This window comes from Pseudophryne corroboree, chromosome 7, assembly GCF_028390025.1.
Source record: "Pseudophryne corroboree isolate aPseCor3 chromosome 7, aPseCor3.hap2, whole genome shotgun sequence".
Lineage (NCBI taxonomy): Eukaryota > Metazoa > Chordata > Amphibia > Anura > Myobatrachidae > Pseudophryne > Pseudophryne corroboree.
Genome location: NC_086450.1, coordinates 392,205,082 through 392,223,011, shown reverse-complemented (window position 1 = coordinate 392,223,011; position 17,930 = coordinate 392,205,082). Strand labels below are relative to the sequence as shown.

General features: G+C 48.2%; 1 protein-coding gene across 5 annotated transcripts in view; it reads left to right on the top strand.

Moving 5' to 3' along the window:
• MAD1L1 (mitotic arrest deficient 1 like 1) overlaps window positions 1-17,930 on the top strand; it is a 1,517,492-nt gene that overhangs the window by 43,397 nt on the left and 1,456,165 nt on the right. For all 5 annotated transcript variants that reach the window (XM_063934609.1, XM_063934611.1, XM_063934608.1 and 2 more), the window contains exons 4-6: window positions 3,335-3,514; window positions 16,285-16,409; window positions 17,093-17,174. In XM_063934609.1, coding sequence (XP_063790679.1) covers window positions 3,335-3,514; window positions 16,285-16,409; window positions 17,093-17,174 — 387 coding nt within the window. The remainder of the gene's footprint in view (window positions 1-3,334; window positions 3,515-16,284; window positions 16,410-17,092; window positions 17,175-17,930) is intronic.

Genomic DNA, 17,930 nt, shown 5'->3' with positions numbered 1-17,930 from the left:
GTCACTCAGAGCAGTGATAGCGAACCTGGAAAGGGGACTATATGGTGTCTCTGGACATCAAAGATGCTTATCTCCACGTCCCGATATACCCTTCTCACCAAGGGTACCTCAGGTTTGTAGTACTAAACTGTCATTATCAGTTTCAGACGCTGCCGTTTGGATTGTCCACGGCACCTCGGGTCTTTACCAAGGTAATGGCCGAAATGATGATTCTTCTACGAAGAAAAGGCATTTCAATTATCCCTTACTTGGACGATCTCCTGATAAGGGCAAGATCCAGGGAACAGTTAGAAGTCGGAGTAGCACTATCTCAGGTAGTGTTACGTCAGCACGGGTGGATTCTAAATATTCCAAAATCGCAGCTGATTCCAACGACACGTCTACTGTTCCTAGGAATGATTCTGGACACAGTCCAGAAGAAGGTGTTTCTCCCGGAGGAGAAGGTCAGGGAGTTATCCGAGCTAGTCAGGAACCTCCTAAAACCAGGACAGGTCTCAGTGCATCAGTGCACGAGGGTCCTGGGGAAAATGGTGGCTTCTTACGAAGCGATTCCATTCGGAAGATTCCATGCAAGAACATTTCAGTGGGATCTACTGGACAAATGGTCCGGATCGCATCTGCAGATGCATCAGCGGATAACCCTGTCGCCAAGGACAAGGGTGTCTCTCCTGTGGTGGCTGCAGAGTGCTCATCTACTAGAGGGCCGCAGATTTGGCATTCAGGATTGGATCCTGGTAACCACGGATGCCAGCCTGAGAGGCTGGGGAGCAGTCACACAGGGAAGGAATTTCCAGGGCCTGTGGTCAAGCTTGGAAACGTCTCTTCATATAAACATTCTGGAACTAAGGGCCATTTACAATGCCCTAAGTCAAGCAAAACCTCTGCTTCAGGGTCAGGCGGTGTTGATCCAATCGGACAACATCACGTCAGTCGCCCACGTAAACAGACAGGGCGGCACGAGAAGCAGGAGGGCAATGGCAGAAGCTGCAAGGATTCTTCGCTGGGCGGAAAATCATGTAATAGCACTGTCAGCAGTATTCATTCCGGGAGTGGACAACTGGGAAGCAGACTTCCTCAGCAGACACGACCTTCACCCGGGAGAGTGGGGACTTCACCCAGAAGTCTTCCACCTGATTGTAAACCGTTGGGAAAAACCAAAGGTGGACATGATGGCGTCACGTCTAAACAAAAAACTGGACAGATATTGCGCCAGGTCAAGGGACCCTCAGGCAATAGCAGTGGACGCTCTGGTAACGCCGTGGGTGTGCCAGTCAGTGTATGTGTTCCCTCCTCTGCCTCTCATACCAAAAGTACTGAGAATCATAAGAAGGAGAGGAGTAAGAACTATACTCGTGGTTCCGGATTGGCCAAGACGGACTTGGTACCCGGAACTTCAAGAGATACTCACGGACGAACCGTGGCCTCTACCTCTAAGAAAGGACCTGCTACTGCAGGGGCCTTGTCTGTTCCAAGACTTACCGCGGCTGCGTTTGACGGCATGGCGGTTGAACGCCGGATCCTGAGGGAAAAAGGCATTCCAGAAGAAGTCATCCCTACTCTGGTCAAAGCCAGGAAGGACGTAACCGCAAAACATTATCACCGCATTTGGCGTAAATATGTTGCGTGGTGTGAGGCCAAGAAGGCCCCTACAGAGGAATTTCAACTGGGTCGTTTCCTTCATTTCCTGCAAACAGGACTGTCTATGGGCCTAAAATTAGGGTCCATTAAGGTTCAAATTTCGGCCCTGTCGATTTTCTTCCAGAAAGAACTGGCTTCAGTACCTGAAGTTCAGACATTTGTAAAAGGGGTGCTGCACATACAGCCTCCTTTTAGCCTCCAGTGGCACCTTGGGATCTCAATGTGGTGTTGAGTTTTCTAAAGTCACATTGGTTTGAACCACTTTCCACTGTGGACTTAAAATATCTCACATGGAAGGTGTCGATGCTGTTAGCCTTGGCTTCAGCCAGGCGTGTGTCAGAATTGGCGGCTTTATCATGTAAAAGCCCTTACTTGATATTTCATTCTGACAGGGCGGAATTGAGGACTCGTCCTCAATTTCTACCTAAGGTGGTTTCTGCATTTCACATGAACCAACCTATTGTGGTACCTGCGGCTACCAGGGACTTAGAGGACTCTAAGTTGCTTGACGTTGTCAGGGCCTTGAAAATATGTTTCCAGGACGGCTGGAGTCAGAAAATCTGACTCGCTGTTTATCCTGTATGCACCCAACAAGCTGGGTGCTCCTGCTTCTAAGCAGACGATTGCTCGTTGGATTTGTAGTACAATTCAGCTTGCACATTCTGTGGCAGGATTGCCACAGCCAAAATCAGTAAAAGCCCATTCCACAAGGAAGGTGGGCTCATCTTGGGCGGCTACTTGGTCAGGGGCAAACACGTTTGCTAAATTCTACAAATTTGATACCCTGGCTGAGGAGGACCTGGAGTTCTCTCATTCGGTGCTGCAGAGTCATCCGCACTCTCCCGCCCGTTTGGGAGCTTTGGTATAATCCCCATGGTCCTTACGGAGTCCCAGCATCCACTAGGACGTCAGAGAAAATAAGATTTTACTTATCGATAAATCTATTTCTCGTAGTCCGTAGTGGATGCTGGGCGCCCATCCCTAGTGCGGATTGTCTGCAATACTTGTATATAGTTATTGTTACAAAAAATTTGGGTTATTATTGTTGTGAGCCATCTTTTCTGAGGCTCCTTTGCGTTTATCATACTGTTAACTGGGTTCAGATCACAAGTTGTACGGTGTGATTGGTGTGGCTGGTATGAGTCTTACCCGGGATTCAATATCCTTCCTTATTATGTACGCTCGTCCGGGCACAGTATCCTAACTGAGGCTTGGAGGAGGGTCATAGGGGGAGGAGCCAGTGCACACCACCTGATCCTTAAGCTTTTATTTTGTGCCCTGTCTCCTGCGGAGCCGCTATATCCCCCATGGTCCTTACGGAGTCCCAGCATCCACTACGGACTACGAGAAATAGATTTATCGGTAAGTAAAATCTTATTTTTAATACTATAAAATTTTCCTGTTTATTAGCAAGAGTGCAAACTCAAGTGTGGAAACCCACTGATTCCGCGTAAACTGCGGAATCAATGTATTTTTGTAATTTTTTTCCCCCTGATCCGATTTTGTGGGTGTTTACATGGACTTTACTGCAAGGTTCGATGGGGTATTCTCCGTTAATTGAATAACTGATACGTCAATTAGCCGTGCTAATTGAATACCCCCCTGAGTGTTTTGCATGTAGTGACATTTAGTACACACAGCCTGAATGTTTGTGTATTAGTGCTAATCAGGCTAATTTTCCGATTGTGTTCTTCAGCGAGAGGCCGATAAGAACCAGGATCTTCTCAGCCGCATTAAGGCGTTGGTGGAGAAAGAAGCCGATTTCCAAAATAAGTTACAGGAACAGTTTGAAATGAATAAGTCCTATAAGAAGACCATAGAATCGCAGAGCAAGAAGCTGCTAGAGAAAGAAAACAAAGTTGCAGAGGCTAATGAGGTACTAATAGGAAATAACTAGTGTGGTTAGAGGCATAAGCTGTTCTGTGAAGTAATGCTATGATAGGACAGTGCCACCTTGTTGCCGTATTGTTAGAGAAAATACAGCAGAATGATTGTGACTGCTCAGTTAGGAGTTGAGGAGCATAACCTTGTTTCTCTGACGTCCTAGTGGATGCTGGGAACTCCGTAAGGACCATGGGGAATAGACGGCTCCGCAGGAGACTGGACACATCTAAAGAAAGAATTAGGACTATCTGGTGTGCACTGGCTCCTCCCCCTATGACCCTCCTCCAAGCCTCAGTTAGATTTCTGTGCCCGGCTGAGCTGGATGCACACTAGGGGCTCTCCTGAGCTCCTAGAAAGAAAGTATATGTTAGGTTTTTTATTTTCAGTGAGACCTGCTGGCAACAGGCTCACTGCATCGAGGGACTAAGGGGAGAAGAAGCGAACATACCTAAGTGGTGGTAGCTTGGGCTTCTTAGGCTACTGGACACCATTAGCTCCAGAGGGATCGAACACAGGACCCGACCTCGTCGTCCGTTCCCGGAGCCGCGCCGCCGTCCCCCTTACAGAGCCAGAAGCAAGAAGGTCCGGAAAATCGGCGGCTGAAGACTTCTGTCTTCTCCAAGGTAGCGCACAGCACTGCAGCTGTGCGCCATTGCTCCTCATGCACACCACACACTGCGGTCACTGATGGGTGCAGGGCGCTGGGGGGGGCGCCCTGAGCAGCAATAAATAACACCTTGGCTGGCAAACTGACACCATATATAGCCCCAGAGGCTATATAGGTGTATATTAACCCCTGCCAGAAATCTTAAAATTGCGGGAGAAAGCCCGCCGAAAAAGGGGCGGAGCCATCTCCTTCAGCACACTGGCGCCATTTTCCCTCACAGCTCCGCTGGAAGGATCGCTCCCTGGCTCTCCCCTGCAGTCCTGCACTACAGAAAGGGTAAAAAAGAGAGGGGGGGCACAAATTTAGGCGCAGTATAATATATATGCGGCTATAAGGGGAAAACACACTCTATAGGTGATATCCCTGTGGTATATAGCGCTCTGGTGTGTGCTGGCATACTCTCCCTCTGTCTCCCCAAAGGGCTTTGTGGGGTCCTGTCCTCTGTCAGAGCATTCCCTGTGTGTGTGCTGTGTGTCGGTACCGCGGTGTCGACATGTATGATGAGGAAAATGATGTGGAGGCAGAGCAAATGCCTGTAAATGTGTTGTCACCCCCTGAGGGGTCGACACCTGTGTGGATGGACTTATGGAAGGAATTACGTGACAGTGTCAGCTCCTTACATAAAAGGTTTGACGACATAGGACAGCCGGCTACTCAGCTTGTGACTGTTCCAGCGTCTCAAATGTCATCAGGGGCTTTGAAACGCCCGCTACCTCAGATGGCAGACACAGATGTCGACACGGATACCGACTCCAGTGTCGACGACGATGAGACTAATGTACCCTCCAATAGGTCCACCCGTTACATGATTGAGGCAATGAAAAATGTATTACACATTTATGATAGTACCCCAGGTACCACAAAAAAGGGTATTATGTTCGGTGAGAAAAAACTCCCAGTAGTTTCTCTATCGTCCTAAGTGGATGCTGGGGTTCCTGAAAGGACCATGGGGAATAGCGGCTCCGCAGGAGACAGGGCACAAAAAAGTAAAGCTTTACTAGGTCAGGTGGTGTGCACTGGCTCCTCCCCCTATGACCCTCCTCCAGACTCCAGTTAGATTTTGTGCCCGAACGAGAAGGGTGCAATCTAGGTGGCTCTCCTAAAGAGCTGCTTAGAGAAAGTTTAGTTTAGGTTTTTTTTCTTTACAGTGAGTCCTGCTGGCAACAGGATCACTGCAACGTGGGACTTAGGGGGAAAGTAGTAAACTCACCTGCATGCAGAGTGGATTTGCTGCTTGGCTACTGGACACCATTAGCTCCAGAGGGATCGAACACAGGCCCAGCCGTGGAGTCCGGTCCCGGAGCCGCGCCGCCGACCCCCTTGCAGATGCTGAAGCGTGAAGAGGTCCGGAAACCGGCGGCTGAAGACTCCTCAGTCTTCATAAGGTAGCGCACAGCACTGCAGCTGTGCGCCATTTTCCTCTCAGCACACTTCACTGGGCAGTCACTGAGGGTGCAGAGCGCTGGGGGGGGGCGCTCTGAGAGGCAAATATAAACCTTATACAAGGCTAAAAATACCTCACATATAGCCCATAGGGGCTATATGGAGATATTTAACCCCTGCCTGACTGGAAAAATAGCGGGAGAAGAACCCGCCGAAAAAGGGGCGGGGCCTATCTCCTCAGCACACGGCGCCATTTTCTGTCACAGCTCCGCTGGTCAGAACGGCTCCCAGGTCTCTCCCCTGCACTGCACTACAGAAACAGGGTAAAACAGAGAGGGGGGGCACATTAATGGCTATATATATATATATATTAAAGCAGCTATAAGGGAGCACTTAATATAAGGATATCCCTTGTATATATAGCGCTTTGTGGTGTGTGCTGGCAGACTCTCCCTCTGTCTCCCCAAAAGGGCTAGTGGGTCCTGTCTTCATTAGAGCATTCCCTGTGAGTTTGCGGTGTGTGTCGGTACGTGGTGTCGACATGTATGAGGACGATATTGGTGTGGAGGCGGAGCAATTGCCAAATATGCAGATGTCACCCCCCAGGGGGTCGACACCAGAATGGATGCTTTTTTTTGTGGAATTACGTGATGGTTTATCTTCCCTTAAACAGTCAGTTGAGGACATGAGGCGGCCGGACAATCAATTAATGCCTGTCCAGGCGCCTCAAACACCGTCAGGGGCTGTAAAACGCCCTTTGCCTCAGTCGGTCGACACAGACCCAGACACGGGCACTGATTCCAGTGACGACGGTAGAAATTCAAACGTATTTTCCAGTAGGGCCACACGTTATATGATTTTGGCAATGAAGGAGACGTTACATTTAGCTGATACTACAGATACCGTAAAACAGGGTATTATGTATGGTGTGAAAAAACTACAAACAGTTTTTCCTGAATCAGAAGAATTAAATGACGTGTGTGATGAAGCGTGGGTTGCTCCTGATAAAAAGTTGATAATTTCAAAAAAGTTATTGGCATTATACCCTTTCCCGCCAGAGGTTAGGGCGCGCTGGGAAACACCCCCTAAGGTGGACAAGGCGCTCACACGCTTATCCAAACAAGTGGCGTTACCCTCTCCTGAGACGGCCGCACTTAAGGATCCATCAGATAGAAAGATGGAAGTTATTCAAAAGAATATATACACACATGCAGGTGTTATACTACGACCAGCTATAGCAACTGCCTGGATGTGCAGTGCTGGAGTAGTTTGGTCAGAATCCCTGATTGAAAATATTGATACCCTAGATAGGGACAATGTTTTACTGTCGTTAGAACAAATAAAGGATGCATTTATCTATATGCGTGATGCACAGAGGGATATTTGCACACTGGCATCTCGGGTGAGTGCTATGTCCATTTCAGCCAGAAGAGCCTTATGGACACGACAGTGGACAGGCGATGCGGATTCAAAACGTCACATGGAGGTTTTGCCGTATAAAGGGGAGGAGTTATTTGGAGTTGGTCTATCAGACTTGGTGGCCACGGCTACTGCCGGGAAATCCACTTTTTTACCTCAAGTCACTCCCCAACAGAGAAAGGCACCGACCTTTCAACCGCAGCCTTTTCGCTCCTACAAAAATAAGAGAGCAAAGGGCTTGTCGTACCTGCCACGAGGCAGAGGAAGAGGGAAGAGACACCAACAGGCAGCTCCTTCCCAGGAACAGAAGCCCTCCCCGGCTCCTGCAAAAACCTCAGCATGACGCTGGGGCCTCTCAAGCGGACTCGGGGACAGTGGGGGGCCGTCTCAAAAATTACAGCGCGCAGTGGGCTCACTCGCAGGTAGACCCCTGGATCCTGCAGATAATATCTCAGGGGTACAGGTTGGAATTAGAGACGGATCCTCCTCATCGTTTCCTGAAGTCTGCCTTACCAACCGTCTCTTCCGAAAGGGAGAGGGTGTTGGAAGCCATTCACAAGCTGTACGCTCAGCAGGTGATAGTCAAAGTACCCCTATTACAACAAGGAAAGGGGTATTATTCCACTCTATTTGTGGTACCGAAGCCGGATGGCTCGGTAAGGCCTATTCTAAATCTGAAGTCCTTGAACCTCTACATAAAAAAGTTCAAGTTCAAGATGGAGTCACTCAGAGCAGTGATAGCGAACCTGGAAGAAGGGGACTTTATGGTATCCTTGGACATCAAGGATGCGTATCTACACGTTCCGATTTACCCCGCACACCAGGGGTACCTCAGGTTCATTGTTCAAAACTGTCACTATCAGTTTCAGACGCTGCCGTTCGGATTGTCCACGGCGCCTCGGGTCTTTACCAAGGTAATGGCCGAGATGATGATTCTTCTTCGAAGAAAAGGCGTATTAGTTATCCCATACTTGGACGATCTCCTAATAAGGGCAAGGTCCAGAGAACAGCTGGAGACAGCTTTAGCACTATCTCAAGAGGTGCTAAGACAACACGGGTGGATTCTGAATATTCCAAAATCCCATTTAATCCCGACAACTCGTCTGCTGTTCCTAGGAATGATTCTGGACACGGTTCAGAAAAAGGTTTTCCTTCCAGAGGAAAAAGCCAAGGAGTTATCCGATCTGGTCAGGAACCTCCTAAAACCAGGAAAAGTGTCAGTACATCAATGCACAAGAGTCCTGGGAAAAATGGTGGCTTCTTACGAAGCAATTCCATTCGGCAGATTCCATGCAAGAATATTCCAAAGGGATCTGTTGGACAAATGGTCAGGGTCGCATCTGCAGATGCACCTGCGAATAACCCTGTCACCAAAGACAAGGGTGTCACTTCTGTGGTGGTTGCAGAAGGCTCACCTATTAGAAGGCCGCAGATTCGGCATTCAGGATTGGATCCTGGTGACCACGGACGCCAGCCTGAGAGGCTGGGGAGCAGTCACACAAGGAAGAAACTTCCAGGGAGTATGGACGAGTCTGGAAAAGTCTCTTCACATAAACATTCTGGAACTAAGAGCAATCTACAATGCTCTAAGCCAGGCGGAACTTCTCCTGCAAGGAAAGCCGGTGTTGATTCAGTCGGACAACATCACGGCGGTCGCCCATGTAAACAGGCAGGGCGGCACAAGAAGCAGGAGTGCAATGGCAGAAGCTGCCAAGATTCTTCGCTGGGCGGAGAATCACGTGATAGCACTGTCAGCAGTGTTCATCCCGGGCGTGGACAACTGGGAAGCAGACTTCCTCAGCAGACACGATCTTCATCCGGGAGAGTGGGGTCTACATCCAGAAGTCTTCAACATGTTAATAGACCGTTGGGAAAGACCAATTGTAGACATGATGGCGTCTCGCCTCAACAAGAAACTGGACAAATATTGCGCCAGGTCAAGAGATCCACAGGCAATAGCTGTGGACGCACTGGTAACTCCTTGGGTGTACCAGTCAGTGTATGTGTTTCCTCCTCTGCCGCTCATACCAAAGGTATTGAAGATCATACGGCAAAGAAGAGTAAGAACAATACTAGTGGTTCCGGATTGGCCGAGAAGGACTTGGTATCCGGAACTTCAAGAGATGCTCACGGACGAACCGTGGCCTCTACCTCTGAGAAGGGACCTGCTACAGCAGGGTCCCTGTCTTTTTCAAGACTTACCGCGGCTGCGTTTGACGGCATGGCGGTTGAACGCCAGATCCTAAAAGGGAAAGGCATTCCAGAAGAAGTCATTCCTACCTTGATTAAGGCACGGAAGGAAGTCACCGTGAAACATTATCACCGCATTTGGCGAAAATATGTAGCGTGGTGCGAGGATCGGAGGGTTCCGACGGAGGAATTCCAACTGGGTCGTTTCCTACATTTCCTGCAATCAGGATTATCTATGGGTCTCAAATTGGGATCCATTAAGGTTCAAATTTCGGCCCTGTCAATATTCTTCCAAAAAGAATTGGCCTCTGTCCCTGAGGTCCAGACTTTTGTCAAGGGAGTACTGCATATACAGCCTCCTGTGGTGCCTCCGGTGGCACCGTGGGATCTAAATGTAGTTTTAGATTTCCTCAAATCCCATTGGTTTGAACCATTGAAAAAGGTGGATTTGAAATATCTCACATTGAAAGTGACTATGTTACTAGCCCTGGCCTCTGCCAGGAGAGTATCTGAATTGGCGGCTTTATCTTATAAAAGTCCTTATCTAATCTTCCATTCGGATAGGGCAGAACTGCGGACTCGTCCGCATTTTCTCCCTAAAGTGGTATCAGCATTTCATCTGAACCAACCTATTGTGGTGCCTGCGGCCACTAGCGACTTGGAGGACTCCAAGTTGTTGGACGTTGTCAGAGCCTTAAAAATATACATTGCAAGGACGGCTGGAGTCAGAAAATCTGACTCGCTGTTTATATTGTATGCACCCAACAAGTTGGGCGCACCTGCTTCTAAGCAGTCGATTGCTCGTTGGATTTGTAACACAATTCAACTTGCACATTCTGTGGCAGGCCTGCCACAGCCTAAAACTGTAAAAGCCCACTCCACAAGGAAGGTGGGCTCATCTTGGGCGGCTGCCCGAGGGGTCTCGGCATTACAACTCTGCCGAGCAGCTACGTGGTCGGGGGAGAACACGTTTGTAAAATTTTACAAATTTGATACCCTGGCAAAGGAGGACCTGGAGTTCTCTCATTCGGTGCTGCAGAGTCATCCGCACTCTCCCGCCCGTTTGGGAGCTTTGGTATAATCCCCATGGTCCTTTCAGGAACCCCAGCATCCACTTAGGACGATAGAGAAAATAAGAATTTACTTACCGATAATTCTATTTCTCGGAGTCCGTAGTGGATGCTGGGCGCCCATCCCAAGTGCGGATTATCTGCAATACTTGTACATAGTTATTGTTAACTAATTCGGGTTATTGTTAAGGAGCCATCTTTAAGAGGCCCTTTCTGTTGTCATACTGTTAACTGGGTTTAGATCACAAGTTGTACGGTGTGATTGGTGTGGCTGGTATGAGTCTTACCCGGGATTCAAAATGCCTCCCTTATTGTGTATGCTCGTCCGGGCACAGTACCTAACTGGAGTCTGGAGGAGGGTCATAGGGGGAGGAGCCAGTGCACACCACCTGACCTAGTAAAGCTTTACTTTTTTGTGCCCTGTCTCCTGCGGAGCCGCTATTCCCCATGGTCCTTTCAGGAACCCCAGCATCCACTACGGACTCCGAGAAATAGAATTATCGGTAAGTAAATTCTTATTTTTTCCTGCATCTGAGGAATTAAATGAGGTGTGTGCGGAAGCCTGGACTTCCCCCGATAAGAAATTGATAATTTCTAAACGGTTATTGGCAGCGTACCCTTTCCCGCCAGAGGATAGGTCACGTTGGGAAACATCCCCTAGGGTAGATAAAGCGATTACACGTTTATCAAAACAGGTGGCACTACCGTCTCCGGATACGGCCGCCCTAAAGGATCCTGCTGATAGAAAGCAGGAAGCTACCCTAAAAGCTATATATATATACACACACGGGCATTATATTGCGACCAGCGATTGCATCAGCATGGATATGCAGTGCTGCTGCTGCGTGGTCAGATTCCCTGTTGGATAATATTGATACCCTAGATAGGGACAATATTTTGCTGACAGTAGAGCATATAAAGGACGCTGTCTTATACATGCGTGATGCACAGAGGGATATTTGCCGGCTGGCATCAAAAATAAGCGCTATGTCCATTGCCGCCAGAAGGGGGTTATGGACTTGGCAGTGGTCAGGTGATGCCGATTCAAAAAGGCACATGGAAGTTTTGCCTTATAAGGGGGTGGAACTGTTTGGGGATGGTCTTTCAGACCTCGTTTCCACAGCTACGGCTGGGAAATCGACATTTTTGCCACAAGCTACCCTACAGCAAAAGAAAGCACCGTATTATCATGTACAGTCCTTTCGGCCCCAAAAACACAAGAGGGCTCGAGGCGCGTCCTTTCTGCCGAGAGGCAAAGGTAGAGGGAAAAAGCTGCAGCATACAGCCAGTTCCCAAGAGCAAAAGTCCTCGTCCGGTAAATCCACAGCGTGACGCTGGGGCTTCACAGGCGGACCCGGGTACGGTGGGGGCCCGTCTCAGAAATTTCAGCACACAGTGGGCTCTCTCACAGGTGGATCCCTGGATCCTTCAAGTAGTATCTCAGGGGTACAGGCTGGAATTCGAGACGTCCCCCCCCGCCGTTTTCTAAAATCTGCCTTACCAGCAACTTGGTGGCTATCCAAAAACTGTATTCACAGCAAGTGATTGTCAAGGTACCCCTCCTTCAGCAAGGAAAGGGTTACTATTCCACAATGTTTGTGGTACCGAAACCGGACGGTTCGGTGAGACCCATCTTAAATTTAAAAGCCTTGAACACTTATATCAAAAGGTTCAAGTTCAAGATGGAATCGCTCAGGGCGGTTATTGCGAGCCTGGAAGAGGGGGATTACATGGTCTCCCTGGACATCAAGGATGCGTACCTACATGTCCCCATTTACCCCCCTCACCAGGAGTACCTCAGATTTGTGGTACAGGACTGTCACTATCAGTTCCAGACGCTGCCGTTTGGGTTATCCACGGCACCGAGGGTCTTTACCAAGGTAATGGCCGAAATGATGATACTCCTTCGCAAGAAGGGAGTTTTAATTATCCCGTACTTGGACGATCTCCTGATAAAGGCGAGGTCCAAAGAACAGTTGGTAGTGGGGGTAGCACTTTCTCGGGAAGTGCTACAACAGCACGGCTGGATTCTCAATATTCCAAAGTCACAGCTGGTCCCGACGACACGTCTAATGTTCCTGGGAATGATTCTGGACACAGACCAGAAAAAAAGTGTTTCTTCCAGTGGAAAAAGCCGAGGAGTTGTCATCTCTAGTCAGAGACCTCCTAAAACCAGGACAGGTGTCGGTACATCAATGCACACGAGTCCTGGGAAAAATGGTGGCTTCGTACGAAGCAATTCCATTCGGAAGGTTCCACGCAAGGACTTTCCAGTGGGACCTGTTGGACAAATGGTCCGGGTCCCATCTCCAGATGCAACAGCGGATAACCCTGTCGGCAAGGACCAGGGTGTCGCTGCTGTGGTGGCTGCAGAGGGCTCATCTACTAGAGGGCCGCAGATTCGGAATACAGGACTGGGTCCTGGTGACCACGGATGCCAGCCTTCGGGGCTGGGGGGCAGTCACACAGGGAGGAAATTTCCAAGGACTGTGGTCAGATCAGGAGATTTCGCTTCACATAAATATTCTGGAGCTAAGGGCCATCTACAATGCCCTAAGCCAAGCAAGGCCCCTGCTTCAGAACCAGCTGGTACTGATCCAATCAGACAACATCACGGCGGTCGCCCATGTAAACAGACAGGGCGGCACAAGAAGCAAAAGGGCAATGGCAGAAGCCACAAGGATTCTCCGATGGGCGGAAAATCATGTGTTAGCACTGACAGCAGTGTTCATTCCGGGAGTGGACAACTGGGAAGCAGACTTCCTCAGCAGGCACGACCTCCACCCGGGAGAATGGGGACTTCATCCAGAAGTCTTCCAAATGCTGGTAAACCGGTGGGAAAGACCACAGGTGGACATGATGGCGTCCCGCCTCAACAAAAAGCTAAAAAGATATTGCGCCAGGTCAAGGGACCCTCAGGCGATCGCTGTGGACGCTCTAGTAACACCGTGGGTGTACCAGTCGGTTTATGTGTTTCCTCCTCTGCCTCTCATTCCCAAGGTACTGAGAATAATACGAAGGCGAGGAGTGAAAACTATACTCGTGGTTCCGGATTGGCCAAGAAGAGCTTGGTACCCGGAACTTCAAGAGATGCTTTCAGAGGACCCTTGGCCTCTGCCGCTCAGACAGGACCTGCTGCAGCAGGGGCCCTGTCTGTTCCAATACTTACCGCGGCTGCGTTTGACGGCATGGCGGTTGAACACCGGATACTGAAGGAAAAGGGTATTCCGGAGGAAGTCATTCCTACCCTGATCAAAGCCAGGAAGGATGTCACCGCAAACCATTATCACCGCATTTGGCGAAAATATGTTGCGTGGTGTGAGGCCAGGAAGGCCCCAACGGAGGAATTTCAACTGGGTCGATTCCTGCATTTCCTGCAAACAGGGGTGACGTTGGGCCTCAGATTGGGGTCCATTAAGGTCCAGATTTCGGCCCTGTCGATTTTCTTCCAGAAAGAACTGGCTTCCCTGCCTGAAGTCCAGACTTTTGTCAAGGGAGTTCTACATATTCAGCCTCCTTTTGTGCCCCTAGTGGCACCTTGGGATCTCAATGTGGTTTTGGAGTTCCTGAAATCACATTGGTTTGAACCACTTAAGACTGGATTTGAAATATCTCACGTGGAAAGTGGTCATGCTGTTGGCCCTGGCTTCGGCCAGGCGTGTGTCAGAATTGGCGGCTTTGTCCTATAAAAGCCCTTATCTGATTTTCCATATGGATAGGGCAGAATTGAGGACTCGTCCTCAGTTTCTCCCGAAGGTGGTATCAGCGTTTCACTTGAACCAGCCTATTGTGGTGCCTGCGGCTACTGGGAACTTGGAGGATTCCAAGTTACTGGACGTAGTCAGGGCCCTGAAAATTTATGTTTCCAGGACGGCTGGAGTCAGGAAAACTGACTCGCTGTTTATCCTGTATGCACCCAACAAACTGGGTGCTCCTGCTTCTAAGCAGACTATTGCGCGCTGGATTTGTAGCACTATTCAGCTGGCGCATTCTGCGGTAGGACTGCCGCAGCCTAAATCTGTAAAAGCCCATTCCACAAGGAAGGTGGGCTCATCTTGGGCGGCTGCCCGAGGGGTCTCGGCTTTACAACTTTGCCGAGCTGCTACTTGGTCAGGGGCAAACACGTTTGCAAAATTCTACAAATTTGATACCCTGGCTGAGGAGGACCTGGAGTTCTCTCATTCGGTGTTGCAGAGTCGTCCGCACTCTCCCGCCCGTTTGGGAGCTTTGGTATAATCCCCATGGTCCTTACGGAGTTCCCAGCATCCACTAGGACGTCAGAGAAAATAAGAATTTACTCACCGGTAATTCTATTTCTCGTAGTCCGTAGTGGATGCTGGGCGCCCATCCCAAGTGCGGATTGTCTGCAATACTTGTACATAGTTATTGTTAACCCGATTTGTGTATTATTGCGAGCCATCTGTTCAGAGGCTCCTTTTGTTATCATACTGTTAACCGGGGTTCCTATCACGAGTTGTACGGTGTGATTGGTGTGGCTGGTATGAGTCTTACTCGGGATTCAAAATCCTTCCTTATTGTGTCAGCTCTTCCGGGCACAGTGTCCTAACTGAGGCTTGGAGGAGGGTCATAGGGGGAGGAGCCAGTGCACACCAGATAGTCCTAATTCTTTCTTTAGATGTGCCCAGTCTCCTGCGGAGCCGTCTATTCCCCATGGTCCTTACGGAGTTCCCAGCATCCACTACGGACTACGAGAAATAGAATTACCGGTGAGTAAATTCTTATTTTGTCTGCACTTGTTTCCAAACAAGTAATTAATTTTATTCCCCTCCCCCCTCTACCCGTAACACAGCACAGCTTAGACTTTGCCAGGCAAAAAGGGTTGTGGGTTATTGAATGGGGCATGGGTAAGTGGTTTAGAGGAGTGGATGGCAGTTAGGAGTTAAAAGGTGGGTGAATTTACTGTTTTTTTTTTTTAAATGACACATTTTATTCAGATCTACTGTTTAGGGTCAACCCCAGCTGTGTACAGGGGGCTACACACGGGGACATTTTTGCTTAATTTCTAAGCAATCTGACTACATTGCTTAGAAATTAAGCACGGATCACTTTGTGTGTATGCCCCATAGCGATAGCTATGCGCGACCTGCATGTCGCTATCACTGGTTCAGATCTTGACTGCATAAAGTCAAGATCTGTCTAGATCGCAAGGCTTTTATTGAGCTTTGCGATCTAGTTGGGATCGGGCTAGCACACATCGCAGCGTGTGTACTTACACCCACTGCGATGTGTGCTAAGCCTACATAGAGCTCAGCAGACATTGCGCTAAGCCCGAACGGGCCTTGTGTACCCCCTTATCTGATTGTACAACCTGTCCTCAAAATTCCCCTGTCTGTTGTGCTGAATGAGCAGAAGGTCCTATGTGCGATAACTACACAGCGACTCTCATGGCTATCCCCCAAACTACAGGTCGCCATATTTACATATGGACAGAGATTGGTGCACTGTGAATATTGCAGACAGGCCAGAGTACCCTGCAGTTGGTCTGATTTGGGAACGTTGCCTTCTTATAAATTGTAGTAGGAGGTACCATTATGAACACCTTAAGGTGCTAACAATCTGTAGTGTCACCTGGGTATTTTAGACGTCCAGCTAGAAAAGTGGCAGATATTAGTAGCCATCAAGTGGCGCACGTTCGTTTAAGGGATTTATCTGTCTGATGGGCCGGACGTGAGACGAATGCTAAAGTAGCGTCCTTGTAGCTTTATCTTAGGTGGTACTTTGCGAGAACCCCACAATTTGCTGATTGACAAACCTGTGTGTTCTGCAGTTCCTGTGACTCTAGTGTCCAAACCGATGTGTAGATTGTTTCCGCTGTAAAAGGCTTAACTGTGTACATTTGTCCTCCATTTTCTTGGACTTTGAGACCACAATACCTGTTAATACATTGACTACATTTGTTTATTAGGAAGGGCCACATTCACATTGGCTTTAACCGTTGTGCCAATGTGAGACATGCAGCCTGCTTTCTAGTGACTTATGTCACATTACCTCTCTTCTGCTTTTACTCTTCAGGCCATCAGTGTGTTGAAGGGTTCGGTGTCTGAGCTTCAGTTGAAGATAATGAATCAGGAAATGCAGATAAAAACCCAGGAGATGGAGAAACAGGAGATGAAGGAGCAGCTGGATTTCCAGAGCAAGTAAGTGCTGTATCCAGGACATGTGCTCTCCTCAACCTCTCTAGAAAGACCAGTATAAAGCTAAAACCATAATAGAGGTCTCACCACAGGGCTCTATGTTGAAGACCTAATGTCATGCTTGAAAATGATAGATCATTTTTTTAAATGCACTTTTGTGGCAGTTTGCTCTGTATGGAGAATAAAACCAATGTTTATTGAATAGAAGATCTGCTCAACTATTCAGTACTGCAGACTGGCACCATTTGGAATGGATGGTCTGAAAAATATGAGAACATGACTGAGCAACTACGGATTTCCTGAGAAACCATGCTTAATGAGTTGTGTTATCCACTCTGCTCCACGCTTCCTAACCACTGTGGCAGGGGTCCAGTGTTCGGGTCTCCAGAATGGCCCTTCCCCCTACCCCCCTGTCCTTCTATTTACTGACCACTACTATGTGCCAGTCATCTCCCATGTTTGGGAATTAAGACAGATTCCATGGGACTCTATCGTTGTACATAGACTAGATAATGGCATGTACAAATGGTTGGCATGGTGTTTTATTGAGCTTTAATAGCTTACAGATAATAGCAATTTTCGTTTCTTTTCTAATTTTAAATTGACGAATTTCTTTTAAAACAAGGAATATGTACTGAGCCTGCCACTTCAGAAACCAAACCATGATATGCTTTTGTGTTTTTCAGGAAACTGCTAGATGGAAATCAAACAACACAGACATTACAGGAATTGCAGGCGCTAAATGCTGACTATGAATTAAAGATCAAGGTGGGTGGACCTGCTGTTGAGAATGATGCTCCTCAATTGGAAACCGTTGATAATCGACAAAATGTATAACTTTTTTCTTTTCAGTAAATAGCTAGTGCATCCTCTAAAGTGCATGTTTTCACATCATAGCCACTTGCTTGAAGATGACGTTCGGCCAACGTTTGTGGGCAGCTTCTGTTGCTGTTTTTCAGTGATCCCAAAGTCGAGAACCACTGGCTGGGCTCACCAACCATCTAATCGGGCTTCACCTATTTGTGCAAAATCTGTATTGTAGCCAAATGCTAAACCAGTCATTCACACCCATCTGCTGTCAGTTTGCTTTTCACATTAATTATAAGATTTTAATTTTTTACTCGTGGACTCTTTCCACCACTTGCATTTTTTAAAATCTTAACCTGTTTGAAATTTTAGCATGCAGCACACCGTATTTCTCGGTGAGTTAATGCCCGATATCCGCTGCATTGGTAAAACGGGGGATGCAGTGTGTTAGTATTGCTTCCTCTAGCCTTGGACTCAGATTTTATTCTGAGCAGGATCTGTCTCTATGGGGTCAGTGTTGTGTTTGTGTGGGCTTCCTCCCACACTGCTGTGTAACTTGTTGGTGTTATAGAAAGGATAATAATAAAACAATTAACTATGCATATGGAGTGCACATTTGCCTTCATCTGTATACTTCTCATTGTAATGTAGTATAAAATGAACTGCCAAGCATTATAATGTCACATAATATGAACCGAGGCATTGTAATGTGGCACA